The 21,293-nt window shown below is 42.9% G+C and overlaps 2 protein-coding genes across 4 annotated transcripts in view; both read left to right on the top strand.

Annotated features, from left to right (window-relative positions):
- The window catches only part of hivep1 (HIVEP zinc finger 1), a 68,797-nt gene extending 63,013 nt beyond the window's left edge, over positions 1-5,784 (top strand). For 2 of the 3 annotated variants that reach the window (XM_017693803.2, XM_017693804.2), the window contains exons 5-9: positions 111-235; positions 344-519; positions 1,253-1,354; positions 3,114-3,661; positions 3,934-5,784. In XM_017693803.2, coding sequence (XP_017549292.2) covers positions 111-235; positions 344-519; positions 1,253-1,354; positions 3,114-3,661; positions 3,934-5,085 — 2,103 coding nt within the window. In that variant the 3' untranslated portion in view covers positions 5,086-5,784. The remainder of the gene's footprint in view (positions 1-110; positions 236-343; positions 520-1,252; positions 1,355-3,113; positions 3,662-3,933) is intronic. The other variant, XM_037535184.1, reaches the window with a different exon arrangement.
- An 8,558-nt stretch (positions 5,785-14,342) lies between these two features.
- edn1 (endothelin 1) lies at positions 14,343-17,680 on the top strand. Its single transcript, XM_017693596.2, has 5 exons — positions 14,343-14,694; positions 15,087-15,237; positions 15,347-15,493; positions 16,096-16,200; positions 16,702-17,680. The coding sequence occupies exons 1-5, from the start codon at positions 14,634-14,636 to the stop codon at positions 16,820-16,822; spliced, it is 585 nt and encodes a 194-aa protein (XP_017549085.1). The 5' UTR covers positions 14,343-14,633; the 3' UTR covers positions 16,823-17,680.
- Positions 17,681-21,293: the final 3,613 nt, after the last annotated feature.

The raw sequence follows: 21,293 nt of genomic DNA, 5'->3' as shown, positions 1-21,293 counted from the left end.
TACAATAAAATAATTAATTATGTCTACTATTGCAAGTATAAGAATCTGTAGTAAGTTCAATATTATTATTTTTACTAATTCAGTTGTCCTATAAAATTGGATTCTGTCAGGTTTTGACCCAACAAAAGCCTCTGTCAACTGAGAACTGTGGCAAAGCAAACCCAGAGATTCAGTCAAGTCAGGAGTCTGACTCTTCTAAAGCTGAGCCTCGACGAGTGAAGATATTTGATGGAGGGTTTGTCATCTTAACCTCAACTTCTTAACCACAATTTATAAAACATTCAACAGAGATCTGAAGTGTCCTTCATTGGTAATCTGTTTGAAATGCTGTTCTGTTTTGCAGGTACAAATCAAATGAAGAATATGTGTATGTGAGGGGGCGTGGAAGGGGAAAGTACGTTTGTGAGGAGTGCGGGATACGCTGTAAGAAGCCAAGCATGCTGCGCAAACACATCCGCACACACTCTGATGTTCGTCCCTATCACTGCGCACAATGCAATTTCTCCTTCAAAACTAAAGGTGGGTACACTTTTGTTTTGTTGATTATAACTTAGTGAACTTAAATATTATTCGTTATGTTACTTTTTGACAATGTGCCAGTAATACTGTCCTCAAAAGCAAAACAAGAAAATACTACATACAGAATTAAGCTTTGCCATAAATAAGAAAACGGTAAAAGAAATGTCTTCACATTCATTCAGACAGTTGCTCTCCTGAAAAATTATGTAGATCAATTAAACATTACAGGGTAGTTGGGTCAAGGTTATTAATTGCATTTGGTTGTAGTTTTGACTGCTTACAATTTACCGATTGGCTTGTAATGTCTGACTGTATAGGAAAATTTCTTTAGTGCTACATGTGTGTTTCTGCATTAAGGGCTTTTATGTTTAAACATTTTGTATGTGCTCGCAGTATGCATTTGTATTTGGCACTTCAGCACAATTTAATTTCCAAAGCACAGATAAGAACACTGTCTTCTGCAAACTGTTCTCATGTCTTTTTTAAGCCTGTGCTTCTCTCAGAAAAGGCCTAAATGATTCATCCTAGTCATACTCGTCTACCCACGCTGCACTGCAGAGCAGCGTGCAGTGTCAGAACAGCCCACGTTCCTTTAAGAACTTCTTTATCAGTTACTCACCCATAACATAGAGCTCAGGCTCAGAGACATGGCTGACTTATGTAAGCCACTCCTCTGCCCATGTACCCCACCTACCTTGATTGACCCTTTCTCTTCCCTTCCGTATTCACACAGGAAACCTGACAAAGCACATGAAGTCCAAGGCCCATAGTAAGAAGTGTATAGAGATGGGAGTTGCTGTTGGTGTTATCGAAGACCAGGATACAGAAGAATCAGGTAGACTTTAAAAAAAAAAACAAAACAAGAAAAACAAACAAATTAATGATTGATGAGAACAGCTGGGAAGAACATCTAGCACAAACCTTTTTTCAAAAAGGGCCACATCGTACTAAGGTCAACATACCTGAGGGCCGAAACGTTATTCACAAGCATTTTCAAAATATCAGTGCATTGATTCAGAGCCTTCTGTGAGCCTTTGCCTATCACTGTATAAAAGAAGCACAAGGCTTCTTTGCTCATTTGAGTTGGTAAGTACTAATAACAAATATTATTATTAAATTAACCTGTTTAAAAGTAACAATTAAACATGACTAATGTTGAACATGACTATGTATTTTCTTATTCAAGTGTTTACTTGTTCAAAAATCTAATTTGTGAGATAAACTGAATAATCTACAGACATTTTCAGTTTTGTTAGATCATATTCTGTACATGTCAAACAAAAGCAGCAAGAGCACTTGGAAGTTATAAATAGCCATGTTGTTCGACCTTGAAAGGTTAATATTTTCTGAACTACTGAATTTCCTTTGATAAGAAGTTGGTGCCGAGATCCGGATGGCTCGCAGTTGTTTTAATTTCTCTGCCCACTCCTGAATAGTCTGTCCATGCATTGTTTCATGTTTATGATAATGAATGCATTACAGTCTTTTGACATGTAAGACACACAGATTTTACTGATGTTAAAAAATGTTCTTCCACACACTGTATGCAATCACACATTTTCACCAGAGAGGTCTCCAAATCCCCAATACCTACATAGTGTAGCTATAAGTATATGATACATAATGATTAACAACATCATTTGAGCCTGTGAAAACCTAATCAGAGCCCTTGGCTCTGCCATTTTGGATCTCTGGTTGTAGAAATCAAATGTACTACACATTTAGAGATTTCACTGCTTTAACACAAATGATTGTGTTAATTAATTGCTTGATGATTAGCAGTGCTGTAATTTTAGAAGGCGGCAGTTGTACAACTGTTTTAAAAAGTGTGCTGTTCGTGCCGTCTCAAGTTATGATTGAATCGTGTAAGGTGGCTGAAGCATAACAAGGCACACAGTTGGAAAACAGAAGGAGAGCACATAATATTTCACTCATGTTTTATTAAAGAAATCTACAATGCAGTCACCACAGTATGTTTACACCAGTGGCCCAAGGCTTCAACAACAGGATCACCCTGCCCATTAATAGGTTTACTAATAATAACAACAGCCATTAAATGCCGATTGTCCCGGACTGTGTTCAGTCACAGTCACGATCAATGGCAGTGCTACGATGTAATTAAAGATTCTAAATGCAGCCTCTTCCCTTGTTAACTCTAAGCACATGTGGGCGGCATGAGCGGCCTTTACCAAGGGGAAATTGCAGTATCTAATTTTAGAGACAGAAAAAAGAATGTGAACAGCTGTAAGCTTTCTCTGGTCCCAGTCACTCAAAGCATATTTGTTTGTCTGTTTATCTTTATCTGAATTTCACACAAGTAGTCAAGCCCATGCCACTCAGTGTTGAGGTCTAAGATGTTCTAGCCAAATGTCTCCAATGTTTGAGACTGAGATCTGTTGTACCTGAAATACTGAAACTGAGTCCAGATCTTATGTTCTTATTCTTCGTAATACAGATTTTGATTGTGGAATTGAGTGAAAGCTTTTAGCTTGATGCTAGAGTAGCTTCACATTGTGTGGCTCTCCAGGATCAGGATGTACGTTTTTGCTTCTTTACAAAACCTTTGAGTTGCAATTAAAACAAATTTCTTTCAGCAGGTGATCGATCAGGAAGAGCAGGCAGTGCAGATCGGCAAGATTCCGATGGTGATGACTCGGATGGCCCTGATGATGAGGATAACGATGGGGAAGAGGAGGATGAGGAAGACAGCCAGGCAGAGTCAGGTGTCTCCGCCACACCTTCCGTCTCTGCCAGCCCCCAGCACCTTCCTTCCAGCCAGGCTGATCCAGCACCAAGCTCCCTGCTTGCACAGATGTCTATCAGCCCGAACCCACGCCCAGCTCTTCTCCCTCAAGCTTCAGCCTCAGAGTCCCAGACATCGGACACAGAGTCGGTGGCCATGACCAGCCCTGTTTCATTGGTCAGACAGATGTCGATATCCGCTTTCTGCTCTAGCCCTGGCCCAAGCCCCCCCTCCTTTGTCTCCCACCCTGCTCCTGCCTCAGAATCCCATGCCTCCGACACAGAGTCTGTACACATGATGAGCCCGGTTTCGCCCTGCAGACAGATGTCCATCGACTATCCGGACATCGATGTGCCCCCTAGTCCCCCCGTGCCGGGCAAGGGCTCCAAGCTCGGCCAGGTGAGACCCGTGTCCTCCCAGTCACTATCTTTCCCACCTTACCTTCCCCTTTCTTTACTTGTCAACCCATGTCCATACCAATATCCACCTCCATACCCATGCATTGATTCTCGCATGCCTGGCACCTCTGCAAAGCTGCTTTGATTGCATGGAAAGGTGAATAGACTTCTGTTTGAATTGATATCCATAAATATTAGGTAGTACACATCTCTCTGTAGTTCACAGAAGTGAATATGTATGACAAATGAATCTATAAAAATACTGTTTTACAGGATGGATCAGTGTGCAGCTCTTCCCAGCCCTCACATGAATCCAACTCCAATGTTGACCGTGGCACTCAGACCACCTCAGACTCCCTTCAAGGTCCTTTACACTTTCCAGCCCCTGGTCCAGTCCATGAATCCGGAGCCGGAACCACCACCCACCTCTTCAGCCACCTCCCCCTGCACTCTCAGCAGCCTTCTCGCTCCCCCTACAGCATGGTACCAGTTGGTGGCATCCAGCTGGTGCCTGCTGGCTTGGCTGCATATTCCACCTTTGTACCCATCCAAGCTGGGCCTGTCCAACTCACCATCCCAGCTGTCAGTGTCATCCACCGACAGACTAGCAGCCCTCTCCCAGCTCCCAACACTCCACCTCGGGCTGAGGGCTCCCCCACACAGCCACTGGTAGTCCAGGAACCTGTCAGTGGTGTCCTACCCTGCTTTCCCTTGGGCCAGGTGACAGGTCTCCAGACCCTCAGTGCTCCCCAGGCCACACTGCAGCCTGTAGGCATGGAGACACTGAGCGTGGTGGGTTTGGCTAACTCCACCCAGCTGGTTCCTCAGCAGAGTTTGGCACTAAATGCAACTCTCGGTGTTCAGGTTCTGGCAGCCAGCCCTGCACCTCAGACCAGCACAGCCTCCCCAGGTCACATCCCTGGCCTGCAGATCCTCAACATCGCCCTCCCTGCCCTCATCCCCTCCCTCAGCCCCCTCTCCGCTCTCAGCCCTCTCCCCTTGGTACCAGACAAACCCTGCAGTCCAGAGGGAGTGACCTCTATCTCCTTACCTTTGCAAGTAGCTGAGTCTTCTCCAGCCTCTTCCCCTTCCACAGCCAGGCCAGCAACAGCAGCAGCACCACCTGTAGCGGTAATCCCAGTCACTGTACAGACCTCAGTGGAAGTGACCTCACCAAGCAAACCCAGTCCAACCACTGGGGATGAAACAGCACTAAGCACAGCCATGACAGTAAAGGAAAAATCAACACCACAACCAAAGCCCTCCACCTCTGCTGAGGAAGAGTCTGAGGGTGCAGAAAAGGCACCAGCAGTGGGGGCTAGTGAGGCAAGACTGCCACGGCAGCCAATCACCAGGCAAACAGTAACTGCTGACTACAATGATGCCTCCAGCGATGATGAAGATAGACTTGTCATTGCTACCTGAGAGTCTGTGGTGGAAACAAAAACTTCTATCTTTCCATTGATCTCTCTCTCTCTCTCATTCTCTCTCTGTCCCTCTCTCTATCTCTGACTACTGCTTTCTCTCTTTTGTAAAACTTTGTCACTTTGTAAAACTGAAAACACTCAAGGGGGTTGGCAGCTTTGCTGGCCCTCTCCAAAAGCACATTTTCTGACATTCATTATTGTACGTGCAATCATGATGATGATGATGATAATGATTATGACCAATTATTTTATTTTTTACTTTTTTTGTCCGCTAGAGGCAGTTTCCTTTATTTTTCTTTTTTGTACATGTTGTATAGACACTTGTGCCTTTTTTGGAGTTTCTTTGTTAGGAACATGTAAATATTATCTTACAAATCTAGTAGTTGCCTGTGTTCAATTAGCCTAGATGGAAAGGACGTTAAAATTGAATGGAGAAAATTTAGGTTTATTTTGAAATGTTTTATGTCAGCTCATAAATTTATGTTAAGAAAATAAATAAATGTTGTACTGATATATGAACATTTCTATGGCTTTTGGGGTAGTGTTTCTGTGTACAGATGTTGTGTTCAACTATTTATTATATTCCATCTAGTGCCCAGTTGATCTCCATAAGTCCATAGGTATGTGTAAAGTGGTGGCTTTACATTGATGTATCTACACAATCAAATGTATCAGTAAAACTTTGTTTACAAGTGCACTCATTGCTCGTATGTCTTTTTGTTGGTCTGTTGTCTCAGATTTACAGAGCCCAGAAGTTTGGAGATCTTAAATATTAGGGTTGTACTGATGCATCATTTTTGCGTCTTTGTAAGACTGCAGTGCAAAACTGTGAAAATGTGCATTGTGGAGATGTGAGATTTAGAAGTGGGGGATATGACAATATGTATTATGATAATTATCTCACATTAGGTCACATTGTGTATATCGCTGTTACTTAAAGGAGAATTCCAGCATTCTTCAAGCATTGTAAGATAAGATAATCCTTTTTTGTGTAATTAAATGCTTAAGATGTGAACAACACCATTAATAGTGGTTAGATGTGAAATGCTTCAGTCTAGAGAAACTTACTGGATCAGAATTGTTCACAGTGGACAATAGGAACCAGACGGCTAAAGAGTTCAATGCCTCGAAGAGCTCCCTCATTGGTATTACATGAAATGGTAACAAATACATTGCCTGATGCCTGATAGATGTTTACTATAGTTGTGAGAGAAGATTTGTGGATTTTGGCCAAAAACATTTTTAAATACATTTATGGCAGACGGGTAGGGCACTGTAAGGCAAAATAACCCAGGAAGAATTTTTTTCATCCCAGAGTTATCACTATTTTACCCATATTAACATTATGTATTGAATTAATGCAGAATTTTTGAAAAAAACTGAAATCAGTGGGATTTTAACAGTGACCACCTGCATCTTTCATTAAGCATTAAATAAAAATGACCATATTCATGTTATTTATATACAGTGCATCCGGAAAGTATTCACAGCGCTTCACTTTTTCCACATTTTGTTATGTTACAGCCTTATTCCAAATTGAATTAAATTAATCTTTTTCCTCTAAATTCTACACAAAATACCCCATTGTGACCATGTGAAAAACGTTTTCTCGAGAGTTTTGAAAATTTATTAAAATTAAAAAACAAAGAAATCATATTTACATAAGTATTCACAGCCTTTGCTTAATACTTTGTAGAACCACCTTTGGCAGCAACTACAGCCTCAAGTCTTTTTGAATATGATGCCACAAGCTTGGCACACCTATCTTTAGGCAGTTTTGCCCATTCTTCTTTGCAGTACCTCTGAAGCTCCATCAGGTTGGATGGGAGACGTCTGTGCACAGCCATTTTCAGATCTCTCCAGAGATGTTCAATCGGATTCAAGTCTGGGCTCTGGCTGGGCCACTCCAGGACATTCACAGAGTGGTCCTGAAGCCACTGCTTTGAGATCTTGGCTGTGTGCTTCGGATCGTTGTCCTGCTGAAAAATGAACCGTCGCCCCAGTCTGAGGTCAAGAGCGCTCTGGAGCAGGTTTTTATCCAGGATGTCTCTGTACATTGCGGCATTCATCTTTCCCTCTATCCTGACTAGTCTGCCAGTTCCTGCTGCTGAGAAACATCCCCATAGCATGATGCTGCCACCACCATGCTTGACTGTAGGGATGGTATTGGCCTCGTGATGAGCAGTGCCTGGTTTCCTCCAAACATGACGCCTGGCATTCACACCAAAGAGTTCAATCTTTGTCTCATCAGACCAGAGAATTTTGTTTCTCATGGTCTGAGAGTCCTTCAGGTGCCTTTTTGCAAATTCCAGACGGGCTGCCTTGTGCCTTTTACTAAGGAGTGGCTTTCGCCTGGCCACTCTGCCATACAGGCCTGATTGGTGGATTGCTGCAGAGATGGTTGTCCTTCTGCAAGGTTCTCCTCTCTCCACGGAGGAACGCTGGAGCTCTGACAGAGTGATCATTGGGTTCTTGGTCACCTCCCTGACCAAGGCCCTTCTCCCCCGATCGCTCAATTTAGACGGCCGGCCAGCTCTAGGAAGAGTCCTGGTGGTTCCGAACTTCTTCCATTTACGAATGATGGAGGCCACTGTGCTCATTGGGACCTTCAACGCAGCAGTAATTTTTCTGTATCCTTCCCCAGATTTGTGCCTCGAGACAATTTTGTCTCGGAGGTCTACAGACAATTCCTTTGACTTCATGCTTGGTGTTTGCGCTCTGACATGCAGTCAACTGTGGGACCTTATATAGACAGGTGTGTGCCTTTCCAAATCATGTCCAATCAACCACAGGTGGACTCCATTTAAGCTGTAGAAACATCTCAAGGATGATCAGTGGAAACAGGATGCACCTGAGCTCAATTTTGAGCTTCATGGCAAAGGCTGTGAATACTTATGTAAATATGATTTCTTTGTTTTTTAATTTTAATACATTTTCAAAACTCTCGAGAAAACTTTTTTCACATGGTCACAATGGGGTATTTTGTGTAGAATTTTGAGGAAAAAGATTAATATAATTAAATTTGGAATAAGGCTGTAACAAAACAAAATGTGGAAAAAGTGAAGCGCTGTGAATACTTTCCGGATGCACTGTATATAATAGTGATTTTCTGGATGTTGGTGTGTTTGTTTACCCATCTCCAAGCCTCTCCTGGAGGAAGCCCAGTATTATATGTAGTTAAAAAGAAGCTCCTGGTTTGACCAATCAGTGCTCAGTAAATTGAGCTCATGATGTAATTGATGATATTAACGAGTCTCTGTGGCAGCTGTGAAGGTGTCCAGAAAAAATATGGACCCAAGAAATTCTCATTACTTTTTATTGTTTTTCTGTTTATTTGAATTATGAATACGACTTTATTCTAATGTATATTGTGATACACTCACTGCTGAGGTCAATTGTTTAAAAAATTTGCTTAGATGCCTAAAACTTTGACACAGTACTGTGTATATATATATATACATTGATCAGGCATAACATTAGCATACCAGCATCACCACCTCTACGCTTATTATTCATTTTATCAGCTCCACTTACTATATAGCACTTTCTAGTGTTACAGACTGGTGTCCATCTGTTTCTCTGATACTTTGTTGGTCGCCTTTTACCCTGTTCTTCAGTGGTCAGGACCCCCATGGACCCTCACAGAGCAGGTACTATTTGGGTGGTGAATCATTCTCAGCACTGCAGTAACTGGTCACTGGTCTGAGTGGATCAGCATCCTGTGGGCAGCGTCCTTTGACCACTGATGAAGGACCAGAGGATGACCAACACAAACTGTGCAGCAGCTCGTCTCTGACTTTACATATACAAGGTGGACCAACCAGGTAGGAGTGTCTAATAGAGTGGACAGTGAGTGGACACAGTGTTTAAAAACTCCAGCTGCACTGCTGTGTCTGATCCACTCACACCAGCACCACGTTGGTGTTACTGGAGTGTTGAGAATGATCCACCACCCAAATAGTACCTGCTCTGTGAGGGTCCATGGGGGTCCTGACCACTGAAGAACAGGGTAACAAAGTATCAGAGAAACAGATGGACTACAGTCTGTACTTGAGTACAAAGTGAAGTGCTCATATAATGGACAATGTCCATATATATGTATATATACATATACATATATATCGCTGCTGTTGGAAGAAAACCTCACATCTCCAAAATGGTAACTTTACAGGAGAACTTTTAATGTAAGTCAGTGGAACCAGATGTCTTTCCAAGTCATTTTGGGCAGTTTCTTTTGGTCCATTTATCATGGAATTTACAGACAACAGCGATTTTTATATATATTATATATATAATATTCAGAAAAATGTTATATCTTGGTGCACATCATGTAACAAGAAACTGTTTTGAGTCAGTGTGATTTTAGTGACAGTGCACTGTAGAGAATGTGTATTCTAATAATTAAGCCATGTAATCCAAAAGTTTGAACTCAAAGTTTGCAATCAGCACCAATAAACAACTCGCTCCATCTCTAGAGTCATCAGTGAGTTGTGCAACAACGATTACCGTCTTGTTTTTTCTGCACTCGGATTTTGCCCCGAATATCGCGTGAATACCAAATCAAATCATGTATCGTTAGACCTCTTTAAATGATGCAGCAAAGTCTTTTCTACTTGCATCCATAGTCGATGCTCCTCAGAGAGGAGGGAGCGCCGTCAGCCTGTAAAGCTGCTGCAGGATGACGGAGGTCACGCTGACCTTGACTCCGCGCTTCTCTCCAGAGGGCTCCGAGCTGAAGTCTTCTCCAGGAGGTCGCTAGTGACTCATGCGGCTCACGTCGCCCGTCAGTCCGCTGAGACTGGCTTGCAGTGCCGCCGAGTGGCGGAGCGGCGTCACTGCAGCCAGAGGCTCAGAACACGCTGTACGGAACATGCAGAGCGAGGTAACCAGGTGGGTGGGGAGGATGTTGCCTAGATACCAGACCCTCAGAGAGTCTGAGAGTGGGTGAGAGAATCTAAAATGCCACGGAGTGCTCAGCTTATCTGAGGAAAAAACACCCTCACAGAAACAAAGCGTTCAAGCTTAGCTTAGCTCAAAGTACGACTCGGTATTAGTATCTTGTTAGAGTTTGTATAAACTCTAAACCTGTCCTACTACCTCAGAAACAACGCAGACTCATTAACACCTCAGGTCCAGTGGAAAGAATAACACCATCCGCTGATTAGTGGAGTCAGCCGTGTTTGACTCCAAACTTTCCACTGTTTCTATTCCCCTGCACACAAGATTTTCCGTCATTACTTAACGGCGCTGAGACTACTCCTTGTGCACATATCAGCCAGAGGAAAAAAGGGAAAGCTTTAAGGGGCGCCATTAACAGAGGCACTGACAGGCAAAGCTTAGTGAAGAATGACACTGGTGATGTCAGGACCTGAAACAACTACAACCCCAATTCCAGTGAAGTTGGGACGTTGTGTAAAACATAAATAAAAACAGAATACGATGATTTGTAAATCCTTTTCAACCTATATTCAACTGAATACACTACAAAGACAAAATATTTAATCTTCAAACTGATAAACTTTATTGTTTTTTCCCAAATATTCACTCATTTTGAATTTGATGCCTGCAACACATTCCAAAGAAGTTGGGACAGGGGCGTGTTTACCACTGAGTTACATCACCTTTCCTTTAACAACACTCAATAAGCGTTTGGGAACTGAGGACACTGATTGTTGAAGCTTTGTAGGTGGAATTCTTTCCCATTCTTGCTTGATGTACAACTTCAGTTGCTCAACAGTCTCGCTGTCGTATTTTGCGCTTCATAATGCGCCACACATTTTCAATGGGAGACGGTCTGGACTGCAGGCAGGCCAGTCTAGTACCCGCACTCTTTTACTACGAAGCCACGCTGTTGTACCACGTGCAGAATGTGGCTTGGCATTGTCTTGCTGAAATAAGCAGGACGTCCCTGAAAAAGACGCTGCTTGGATGGCGGCAGATGTTGCTCCAAAATCTGTATGTACCTTTCAGCATTAATGGTGCCTTCACAGATGTGCAAGTTACCCCTGCCATGGGCACTAACACCCCCCCATACCATCAGAGATGCTGGCTTTTGAACTTTGTGCTGATAACAATCCGGACAGGCCTTTTCCTCTTTGGCCCGGAGGACACGACGTCCATGATTTCCAAAAACAGTGTGAAATGTGGACGCGTCAGACCACAGGACACTTTTCCACTCTGCATCAGTCCATCTCAGATGAGCTCTGGGTGTTGTTGATATGTGGCTTCGCTTTGCACGGCAGAGTTTAACTTGCACTTGTAGACGGAGCAACGAACTGAGTTCACTGACAGTGGTTTTCTGAAGTGTTCCTGAGCCCATGTGGGAATATCCATTACAGAATGATGTGGGTTTTTAATGCAGTGCCACCTGAGGGATTGAAGGTCACGGGCACTCAATGTTGGTTTTCTGACTTGCTGCTTACTTGCAGAGATTTCTCCAGATTCTCTGAATCTTTTGATGATATTATGGACTGTAGATGATGATAATCCCTAAATTCCTTGCAGTTGCACTTTGAGAAACGTTGTTCTTAAACTGTTGGGCTATTTGCTCACGCAGTTGTTCTCAAAGTGGTGAACCTCGCCTGTCCTTGCTTGTGAACGACTGAGCCTTTCAGGGATGCTCCCTTTATACTCACTTGTTTCCAGTTAACCTGTTCACCTGTGGAATGTTCCAAACAGGTGTTTTTTGAGCATTCCTTAACTTTCCCAGTCTTTTGTTGCCCCAGTCCCAACTTCTTTGGAATGTGTTGCAGGCATCAAATTCAAAATGAGTGAATATTTGCAAAAAACAATAAAGTTTATCCGTTTGAACATTAAATATCTTGTCTTTGTAGTGTATTCAATTGAATATAGGTTGAAAAGGATTTGCAAATCATCATATTCTGTTTTTATTTATGTTTTACACGTCCCAACTTCACTGGAATTGGGGTTGTATATCTGCAGCTATACCGCCCTAGCCTGAGGACAGAGGAAGAGTTCAACTGTAGCCTGATGCATATTTTCATAATTGCTTTTATGTTGCATCCCTACAACTAGGATGAATTCTCTAATAGATGGCTGCTTTGCTGCTGCTTTAGATGCTCCCTGGGCAGGCAGAAACAGGTTGCATGGGATCTTCCTTATATAACAGTTGATGAAGTACATGAGATTAGATGTATAGTAGTAGGCCCAATTCTGAAAGTGCTGTACTTTGCCTGCACAGTGAAGAGTTCGAGTGTGGGATGATAGGCATCACTATTCCATGAATGTACTTTTCCAGTGTACTGGAAGGGGCGCATATAAGACAAACTGAAGCTGTTGGGCTACAAGTAAGCCTACTTATCTTGCATCAACTCCATGTTATTAAATAGTCCATGAAAGCCTTCTACAACAGTACTCCTTCTTTCAAAGGGGAATCTCTGAATAATTCAATCTTTGAGATGTAAACATTCATAGTGGTTTAATGTGGAAGCTCCTCTACAGTGGTGTTGATGGGAACCAGGATCTCGACGTCTACAACACAAATGTAGCTGTTTCTAAAACCACCATTGAATCCACATGTGTCTTCTGTGTTTTTGTTTTTTTTGCTGTTATGTTGATGATATCTGTGACATGTTATGCCATAGAACATATGGAATGCTAATCTGTTGACTAGACTCCTTATAATTGTAAAATAGTATTTGCAGTCAGTTAAATAAATCTACAATGTGGAATTCACATCAGCACTGTTCCTTTAAGTCAGGTTGGACACAAAGTGGAGCACTGTAAGAGGTCACTCAACACTGCAAGTGTTAATTCTACACTGGAAGAGGTCATTCAACACTGTAGGTGTTAATTTGACACCTTAAAAGGTCTTTCAACAGTGTAGGCGTTAATTATACACTGTAAGGGATCGTTCACTCCTGCTGGTGCTAATTCAGCACTGAGAGCCCATTCAGCACTGCGTGTATTGAACACTGAACAACTTCTTTTTTGTCATTTTGAACCGCTTTTCTCAAATATTTGCAGATGTCGAATTAAACGAGTCAATTTTTTGTAGTCTTTATAAAAACATGACACTTCGGTTTTATTGGTACAGTTTGTCTGATCTTGTCCCTCAACAAAAATAAACTGTGATATAGATCATATATCATGAAATTGTCTTTAAGTGTCATGATGTAATGTATTTGCTATGCTGCCCACCCCATCAGTCTTCCATTATGTCTACTTGGACACAAATAAACACTGTAAGAAGGGACAGGGTGCTGGGCAGGGCCAGAAAAAAATTCCTTTCAGGGTACAAACACAGTCACTAGGGTGGTACCCTCAAGCTTCGGTCCCTTTAGTTGGTGAACATAATTCATAGCACTAGATGTTGTATCGTATATTATACAGTATATTTTAAATGAATATATTGCAACTATAAAGTTGCCTTGACTATATTTTCTTCTCATGACTTCAGATTCTTTATTTTATTTTACTACTTTAGTTATGAAAAAGCATAGATTTGACCTTAAGGACTGTATTATACCTTTGAGGTTACATCTACACTGTTTATCCCTTGGGGAACTAACATGTACCTGGACAGTGCCTTATTTCCTAACACACACACACACACACACACAGACACACACACACACACACATTTTGTAGGTGGGGGGGGGGGTGTTTTCTAACAGTGTAGTGAAATAAACATACAAATACTGAAGTTGGCCTAAGAAGTACACACTTCAAATAGATGGTTCCCTATTAAAGGCGCTGGTTCTGTTCAGTTCTACAGTTGGTTAGTTCATGCTGGTTGCTTGCAGGGTGAAGTGGTTCTTCAGAGTGTGTGTTCTGGGCTAAAGGGTTCTACACAGAACACGTTTCTGTGTAGCACCAAACAGGGTTCTTCTGTTGTTGCAAGCTTGACATCATAACAATGGAAGAACCTTTATGGTGCTACATAAAACCACACAGAACACATTCTTGATCAATTTCATTTCAAGCATTGGGTGGTTGTATATGGAACTCGTGGTTCTAAACGGAACAACTGCCTTTGCTGAAGAACCCTTGAAGAACCATCTTTTTTAAGTGTGCGACGTTCATAAGGTTCATACGATGTTCATAAAGGCTGCTGGCGATAAATCCGTGAATACCGCGGACGCTCATTGCTGAGCCGGTCCCGTTCTGCTCGCTCTCCCTCTCCGCGTCCTCAGGCTCCATCTCCTGGTGAGGCTCCGTCATTGCTGCCGCTGCCCGCCAGACTTGGCTGGAGCAGCCCGGCCGGCGTCTCCGGCAGCGCTGCGCTCTTATCTCGGCCTCCACGTTTTGGCGTGTCGGTAGCCGCTAACAAACAGCATTGTCCGCGCACGAGCCCGCCGACAGGAGTGTTTACACGCGAGGGGGGAGGTGGGATGCGGCGGGTATATAAGGGCCTGCTGGAGGCGTGTGTGCATGCGTTGTGCGGAGCTGAGCGCACCGGCTCTTGTTGATCCCAGAGAGCGCAGCCGCAGACGGAGCGCAACTTTACTGCGAACTCTACAAACTTCTTGTGCGTTCAGACACAAACAGGACTAACAGCCCGAGAACCGAGCTCAGCGCTTCGTAATGGAGCTGCGGATTATTTTCCCCGTGTTGTCCGTGCTCTCTTCCTGCGTCTTCCACACAGGTAACGAGTTCACCTTTACTCCGGGCTGGCGCTGTCTGTGTAGGAGAGGGCGAAGGGGGGAAGGTAAACTAAGCGAAGGGTTTTACAGGGGAATAAGCTGTGGACGCTTCCCGGGTTTACTCGGTGCTTTTAAAAGCTCCGTTTTTGCGAGATGCGCGCTGAAATGTGGACTTACTCGGGTTAAGTGTCTACATGACTTCCACACCAATAAGATTAAAGTCGCAGCATCAGCCTCTCATGTGAGGGCGGTTAACGGAAGGTCCGAACCCACGTCAGCTCGGGTTTAGCTCCTCTGGCAGTTTAGTCGTGTTCTGTGTAATTGGCGGCCTGTCATGACACAGAGTCGGTATTCATCGTGATTCACCCGGTGCTCTTCCCTCTTCTCCCTGCAGCTGCTCTCCCGGCTTGGTCTCTGACCGAAGGTGCGGCGACTCCCGCCAGCGCGCGCCACTCCAGGACCAAGCGCTGCTCGTGCGCCACTTTCCTGGACAAAGAGTGCGTGTACTTCTGCCACCTGGACATCATCTGGGTGAACACTCCAGAGTGAGTAGGACCACTGAACTTTATTTAGAGACCACTACTTAAAGCCTCTCTGCTTTGACCTGAGCCATGTGGTCTGATGTGAGAAAATGTTTGCCCCCCCCTCTTTCAGGCGCACAGTGTCGTACGGGCTGGGCAACGCGCCTCGCAGGAAGCGCTCTGCGCCACGAGCGGCCAGCAACGACCCCGCGCGCTGCAGGTGTGTGGACAGCAGCGATGGCGCGTGCGCTTCATTCTGCCACACGGACTACCCGCCTCGGTAAAGACCTGCACCTACACTTTCTCAGCCATCCTCTTCCCCCTTCATCACTGACTGTAAGACCGCTGTTGTCCTGATATTATTTGGGTGGTGGGCCATTCTCAACACAGCATAGACGTAGTTGGTGCCGCACTGAATGTATCAGACATAGCAGTGCTGATTGGGTTTTTGGACACATTTGTGTCTCTGCTAGGTTGAGAGTGGCCCATCCCCTGGTCAGCAGTGGCTCTGTGGTCAGTAACTGACCACCAACAGACCATGAAGTGCTGTTTGTGTGTATATATATATATATATATATATATATATATATATATATATATATATATATATAAAACACAAACCATGCACAGACAGATGGGCTATAGTCCCTGGACTCAGCTGAGCTGGACCAAGACACATTATTGAACTGCCTTTGGTCAGTAACGCACGTAAAGACGTGCAGTATTCATGCACACAGCCAAAATAACTGAAGGTGCGAGACTTGACAGACTTGCATGAACAAGTTTGGGTTCTATTTATGCAGTGTTTTCAGCCCTTGTGAGTGATTTCACGAAACTGAAGGTGCGTCTTGTGTGTCTGACATGTGCACTTTCTCTCTTAAGGCGTAAGGCAGCGCCTGACAAGGTGATCCCTACTGCCTGCGGCCACGACTGTGCCAAGAAGCAGCGCAAACACGACGTGGCAGCCCAGACACGGAGCATAAAAAGGTGAGAGAAAGGAAAAATGACTAGCATAGCTCTGCAAAATAATTGGGCGGTGTGATTATAACCTGCTGTAAGATGGATGGCTTTTCTTAGGAATGCACAATCCACCTCATTGTGGTTGACAAGGTAGATAGCGAGAGACAGTTTTCAAAGGTTAGAATATGATGAAAGAGAGTTTCCACTGGAGTGGTATGTATAGGTTATGAGTATGTACTGTGATAGAATTCCCCTTTGTTGTCTGACTACTGAGGGAGGCATTTATTATGAAGTATGAGGAAGAGGCCATGGAGCATTTTTCTTTACCTCAGATTATTATGTTGCTTAGAACAAGCCCCAGAGCCTCAGATAGAATTTGTCTGTTCTAGCTGAACATCTAGTCAAGCTCAACAGCCTTTATTAGTGGTCAGCTCATTATAACCAACAGAAACATCATCAACCTTAAAGAGTCTACCTGAATGAAACAGACTATCCAAAGGCTCACCTGGCATCTTTCTTTGTATGCAGGGTCCGTAAGAGCACTGTCCCCTCTCTGGCCACCAAGCAGATTCGGCTTCTCCTGGAGAAATGGAAGTTAAGGCGACTCCACAAGACACAAGCTTGGGCTGCTGAAAACACAATGTCTTAGAGGCAGGAATGAGGTCCTCAACTTGCCATGCAAGACTCAGCAAGGGGTTCCAAAGTCAAGGGACTATTCTTCCCAAGCTGCTGCTGATGCCTTGCAGTCCACATGGTGTGATGGGACATTCTCCCAGAGACCCTGCAAATGTGACTGCCTGAGTCGTGGTGTTTGCAGAGTAGCCTAGAGAGCTGAGAAGCCGTGGCATGCAAACATTGCATGCTGACACTCTCTAGGCATCATGTATTAGGAGGGAAACCACCTGCAGCTGTAACATCAAGTGGAAAACAACATCAAAATGAAGATATGGACCTGGAGGGTACTGGAAAACTCAAGAAACCAAGAATTTCTTCAGTTTAAAGTCATTTGTGGGAGAGCCAGCTCTTGGACACTTACGTTTTTGAATTGGGACTTCAGCAGGGGCACTCAAATGCTGCATCAATAACCAAAGTCAACTCTCATCTCGGTAGTAATCGCACAAAAGTTGCATGTCACGATGAAACATAATGTTACACCTGGAGAAATAGAGTCAGAGCGAATTACTGAATGTGGCATGATGTTATTCCAGAAGCACCCTGTGACCCTCACTGATAGGGCTTTTGTTTCGATGTAATACTGGATATCTTTCTTATCATGTCTGACATGTTCACCTCTGTCTACATGCTGTATAATGACTTAGCTCTGAACCTATAATCAATGCAAATGGATATTTATTGAAATATTTAGGTTAAAGAACATATTTATTATCAAGCCATATTGGCCCACCTTTTTGACTGTTATTATATTTCTATGAAATGCTGTCACTTTAAAGCCACGCTTGTGGTCTGCATTGTAGGAAATAAATAATTAACTTTATTTATAATATCATTTCTGTTGTCTGACTCTTTATTTGGTTGTGCTCACATTTTGCCATGTCATTTTTTTCTCTGCCACTATAATGAAATAAAAAATGTCAAACTAATGTAAAACCAGCATGAAACAAACCATGATTTGCTGTGATGGTTTTATGGTTTTCTCACACTGAGCGGTCCAAGGTTCTTTCAGGATTGCTGTATGTGAGTTAGGGGAAAGGCAGGACACATCACCAGGAAACGATGGAAGATGCCCACCTAGGAACTGACCTCAGGACCCGCCAGCTCTTGTGTGTTTCTCCAATATGTTGATAGCTCCAGCTACGACCTCTATTAGTGAATGCCTACTGATATCTAAGGCAGTAGGGGCATCAGTGTCAGTTATCAGTGCTTGTATATTCAAAGCACATTCATAACTGGAATCATCCCAGTTGATATTCATTGTGTCTTTTTGGTCATAGAGGGCGTGAAAAAAACTGGAACTGATCTTCTAACCTGATAGCTTGGTTCTGGACATGGAGAAGGTTAAATACCCTCTGACAGAATGCTGAATCCAGGCACAAAGGCCTTCTCCTAGCGTGCTATGAAGGGAGTCTCCAAGGACCTTGGCGCTGGCGTAAGTCATTAGAACTTGAATAGGAGCTGTGCACACATAATAGCCCATTACACTGCGAGGAATCTCCTCAACTCGACAGGAATTCAGCTCGCAAGGGGAGAACAATGGGTGAAGCTCTGGGAGGGGCAAGCAGGGTTCTGCTTTCTGACGTCCCTGAATGCTGCCACCACACACCACCGCCCCAAGCTACTTTCTTGCACTTGCGCGCACACACTCTCTCTGAACAACTCACACCGCACTAAGCAATCACACGATGCCTGAGAGCAGAGACGGCTTAAATTCCAGGGTCCTCTGGAGGGTGATATCACGCAAGCTTCACCGGAGCCAGAAGTGATGAGGCGGCTATTGTTCAGATACATAAAATGAGAGACACGCCAACCAATTTTCTGAGCAAGGCTTGTTTCAAAAGCTTCTGAACTCAACGGTTTCCAGTCTGAGCCTGGAGAACCTCTGCTCTGCACATTTACTGTTTTCTCTACTTCAACACATCTGATTCAATTTAGGAAGGGCTCGTTAATTAGCTCATTAGGTGGATCGTGCATGTTAGAGCAAGGAAACAACTGAAATATGCAGGGCCAGGGCTGGGAAGTCACTCAGAGTGGTTTGATGTGAAATGGTTCATTGTAGAGAAATTTACTGACTTCTTCACAGTGATGGGGACAATAACCAGGGGTCACAATGCCTACAGTGCAAAAATAAACATTTTATGTACTGTGCAAAATGACCAGCAAACCTACTTGCATATTCAGAGCATGAAGGTGATTGGAGTAGGTCATTTTCTTGACAGTGGACAGTTTTGCGTCTATCAGTCTGAATCTCAACAATCACTTTGTGTACAAATATTGAAAAGGTGTGGATTTCCTCTTTAACAAGAGTCTACACATTAACAACATTAGCATTTTTCATTATTTGCACTGTTGATAATGATTTGAAATGAAAGTTGTCTTTGGGAACTATGTTGTCTTATAATGCCCTGCATTTATATTAAAATGCATTCCTTTAGACATTAAATTCAATCAGATGTCTGGTTCCTATTACCACCACTGTGTACAATTCTGACTCAGTAAGTTTTCCTGGAATGGAACATTTCATGTTAAATCACTCTCAATGACTTTGTTTACATCTTAACCATTTCATCATGCAGTTTTGAACTTGAAATGCTAATTCCCCTTAAAACCTCATGACTACATCTTTCCATTTAATTTTGTCCTGTTGTCCTTTACATTGTGTGAATAGTTCATGAAGAATGGAAATAGTCCAAAATTTCCTCAGATAAAATGAGCTCCCTCACAAAAAGTTATTATACCAAACGGTTATGAATATGCTGCCTCACGCCTGAGACATTGCTTTTTTCAGCACTTTAAATATGTTATTAGCTTAAAACATCCATCCATCCATCCATCCATCCATCCACCCATTTTCTAAGCTGCTTCTCCCTCAGGGATCGCGGGAGGGGGGGGGTGCTGGAGCCTATCCCAGCGGTCATCGGGCGGAAGGCAGGATACACCCTGGACAGGTCGCCAGTCCATCACAGGGCTAGTCTAAAACATATTTTAAAAAAAGTTAAATAGGGAAACTTTTTTAGACTATTTACCATTGTCAACATTACATATAAAAACTCAGACACATATAGGTCATCTTCAATAATAAATAAAATGGCTGCATTCGTGTTGTAGACATTGTGACTCCTGGTTCCTTCACCACTATAAACATATTGGAGTTGGTAAACTGATCTACAAAAAACCATTTCACATCTGTCTAGTGTCCAGTGCTTTGTTAACAGCTCAATTGAATAAATTGGTTATTGAAGTAAAAAGAAGTAAACAATAAACAATATATATGCAGAAGACTGGTTAGGCAGGTCAAGCACTGTCACTAGGAATTGCTCCAGTTCCAGAGCATAATATATTTTCTGACTCTTCAAACTTGGTTTCAACACTTAACAACCACGGGCTCTTCTAATTAGCTGTCAAAGGTTCTGATGAAGTGATGCAGAAGAAGTCTATAAAAAGACTTCAAAGCACTTCCAGCTTGCAATTTTCACTGAAATGTCATTAAGAAATGGCAGTTAAGAAGAACTGTGAAAATCAAGACAAGCTCTAGAAGACTAAGAAAACTCTCATTTATAGAACCGATCTTGTGCCGCCCAGAGAAACAAAGGAAAACCACCATACGACAGCAAAGGACCTGCAAGCTGGCGGTGCACCGTTCTGCTGTGCACAAACATAATACGCCTGGTAGAAGCATCAGAAGGAAACTTTACCTCTGAGCTCACTTTAAACCCCACTGTAATTAGTATGAAAAATAACATCTAACATCTAGCGCAGTGACGTGAAGTGATAAAGTATAAATGGAACTCTCACCTATGGACTCTCACCAAATTCTACAAACACATGGGATACAGCCAGTCAAGAAACTGCAGCTGAAAAGAGGCCACAACGATCCAAACTTACCTCAAAATCCACCGTGAACTATCTCAAAAAACACAAGACCTCACAGTCCCCAGCCTTGAAGATCTGTACATGTATATATAGTGGCATGTACAAAAAATTTGTGTTGAGTTCTTTTCAGAGGACAGTAAATCTATCCTGCTATACAAGCTGCACACTGACTACTTTAAGTTAAATCCAAGTTTCATTTCTATAGTGTCGTCCCATGAAAAGATAGAATAAAATATTTGCAGATTTATATATATATATATATATATATATATATATATATATATATATATATATATATATATATACATATATGTACATATATACAGTACGGTGCAAAAGTTTTAGGCATCTGGGCAAATTTTTTAAACAATGGACCTCAGCAGTGAGTGTATCACAGTATACATTAGAATAAAGTCGTATTCATAATTCAAATAAACAGAAAAACAATAAAAAGTAACAAGAATTTCTTGGGTCCATATTTTTCCTGGACACCTTCACAGCCATCACAGAGACTCGTTAATATCATCAATTACATCATGAGCTAGATTTACTGAGCACTGATTGGTCAAACC

Source organism: Pygocentrus nattereri, chromosome 27 (genome assembly GCF_015220715.1).
Source record: "Pygocentrus nattereri isolate fPygNat1 chromosome 27, fPygNat1.pri, whole genome shotgun sequence".
NCBI lineage: Eukaryota > Metazoa > Chordata > Actinopteri > Characiformes > Serrasalmidae > Pygocentrus > Pygocentrus nattereri.
Note: the sequence above shows the minus strand (reverse complement) of the source record. Positions and strands in the feature narration are given on the sequence as shown.

What these genes read in the sequence shown, in the direction of transcription:
- edn1 (XM_017693596.2), top strand. Translation starts at nt 14,634, where the DNA reads ATGGAGCTGCGGATTATTTTCCCCGTGTTGTCCGTGCTCTCTTCCTGC. An exon ending in ATCTGGGTGAACACTCCAGA is followed by an intron (nt 15,238 to 15,346) that starts GTGAGTAGGACC and finishes CCCCTCTTTCAG; the next exon opens with GCGCACAGTGTCGTACGGGC. An exon ending in CAGACACGGAGCATAAAAAG is followed by an intron (nt 16,201 to 16,701) that starts GTGAGAGAAAGG and finishes CTTTGTATGCAG; the next exon opens with GGTCCGTAAGAGCACTGTCC.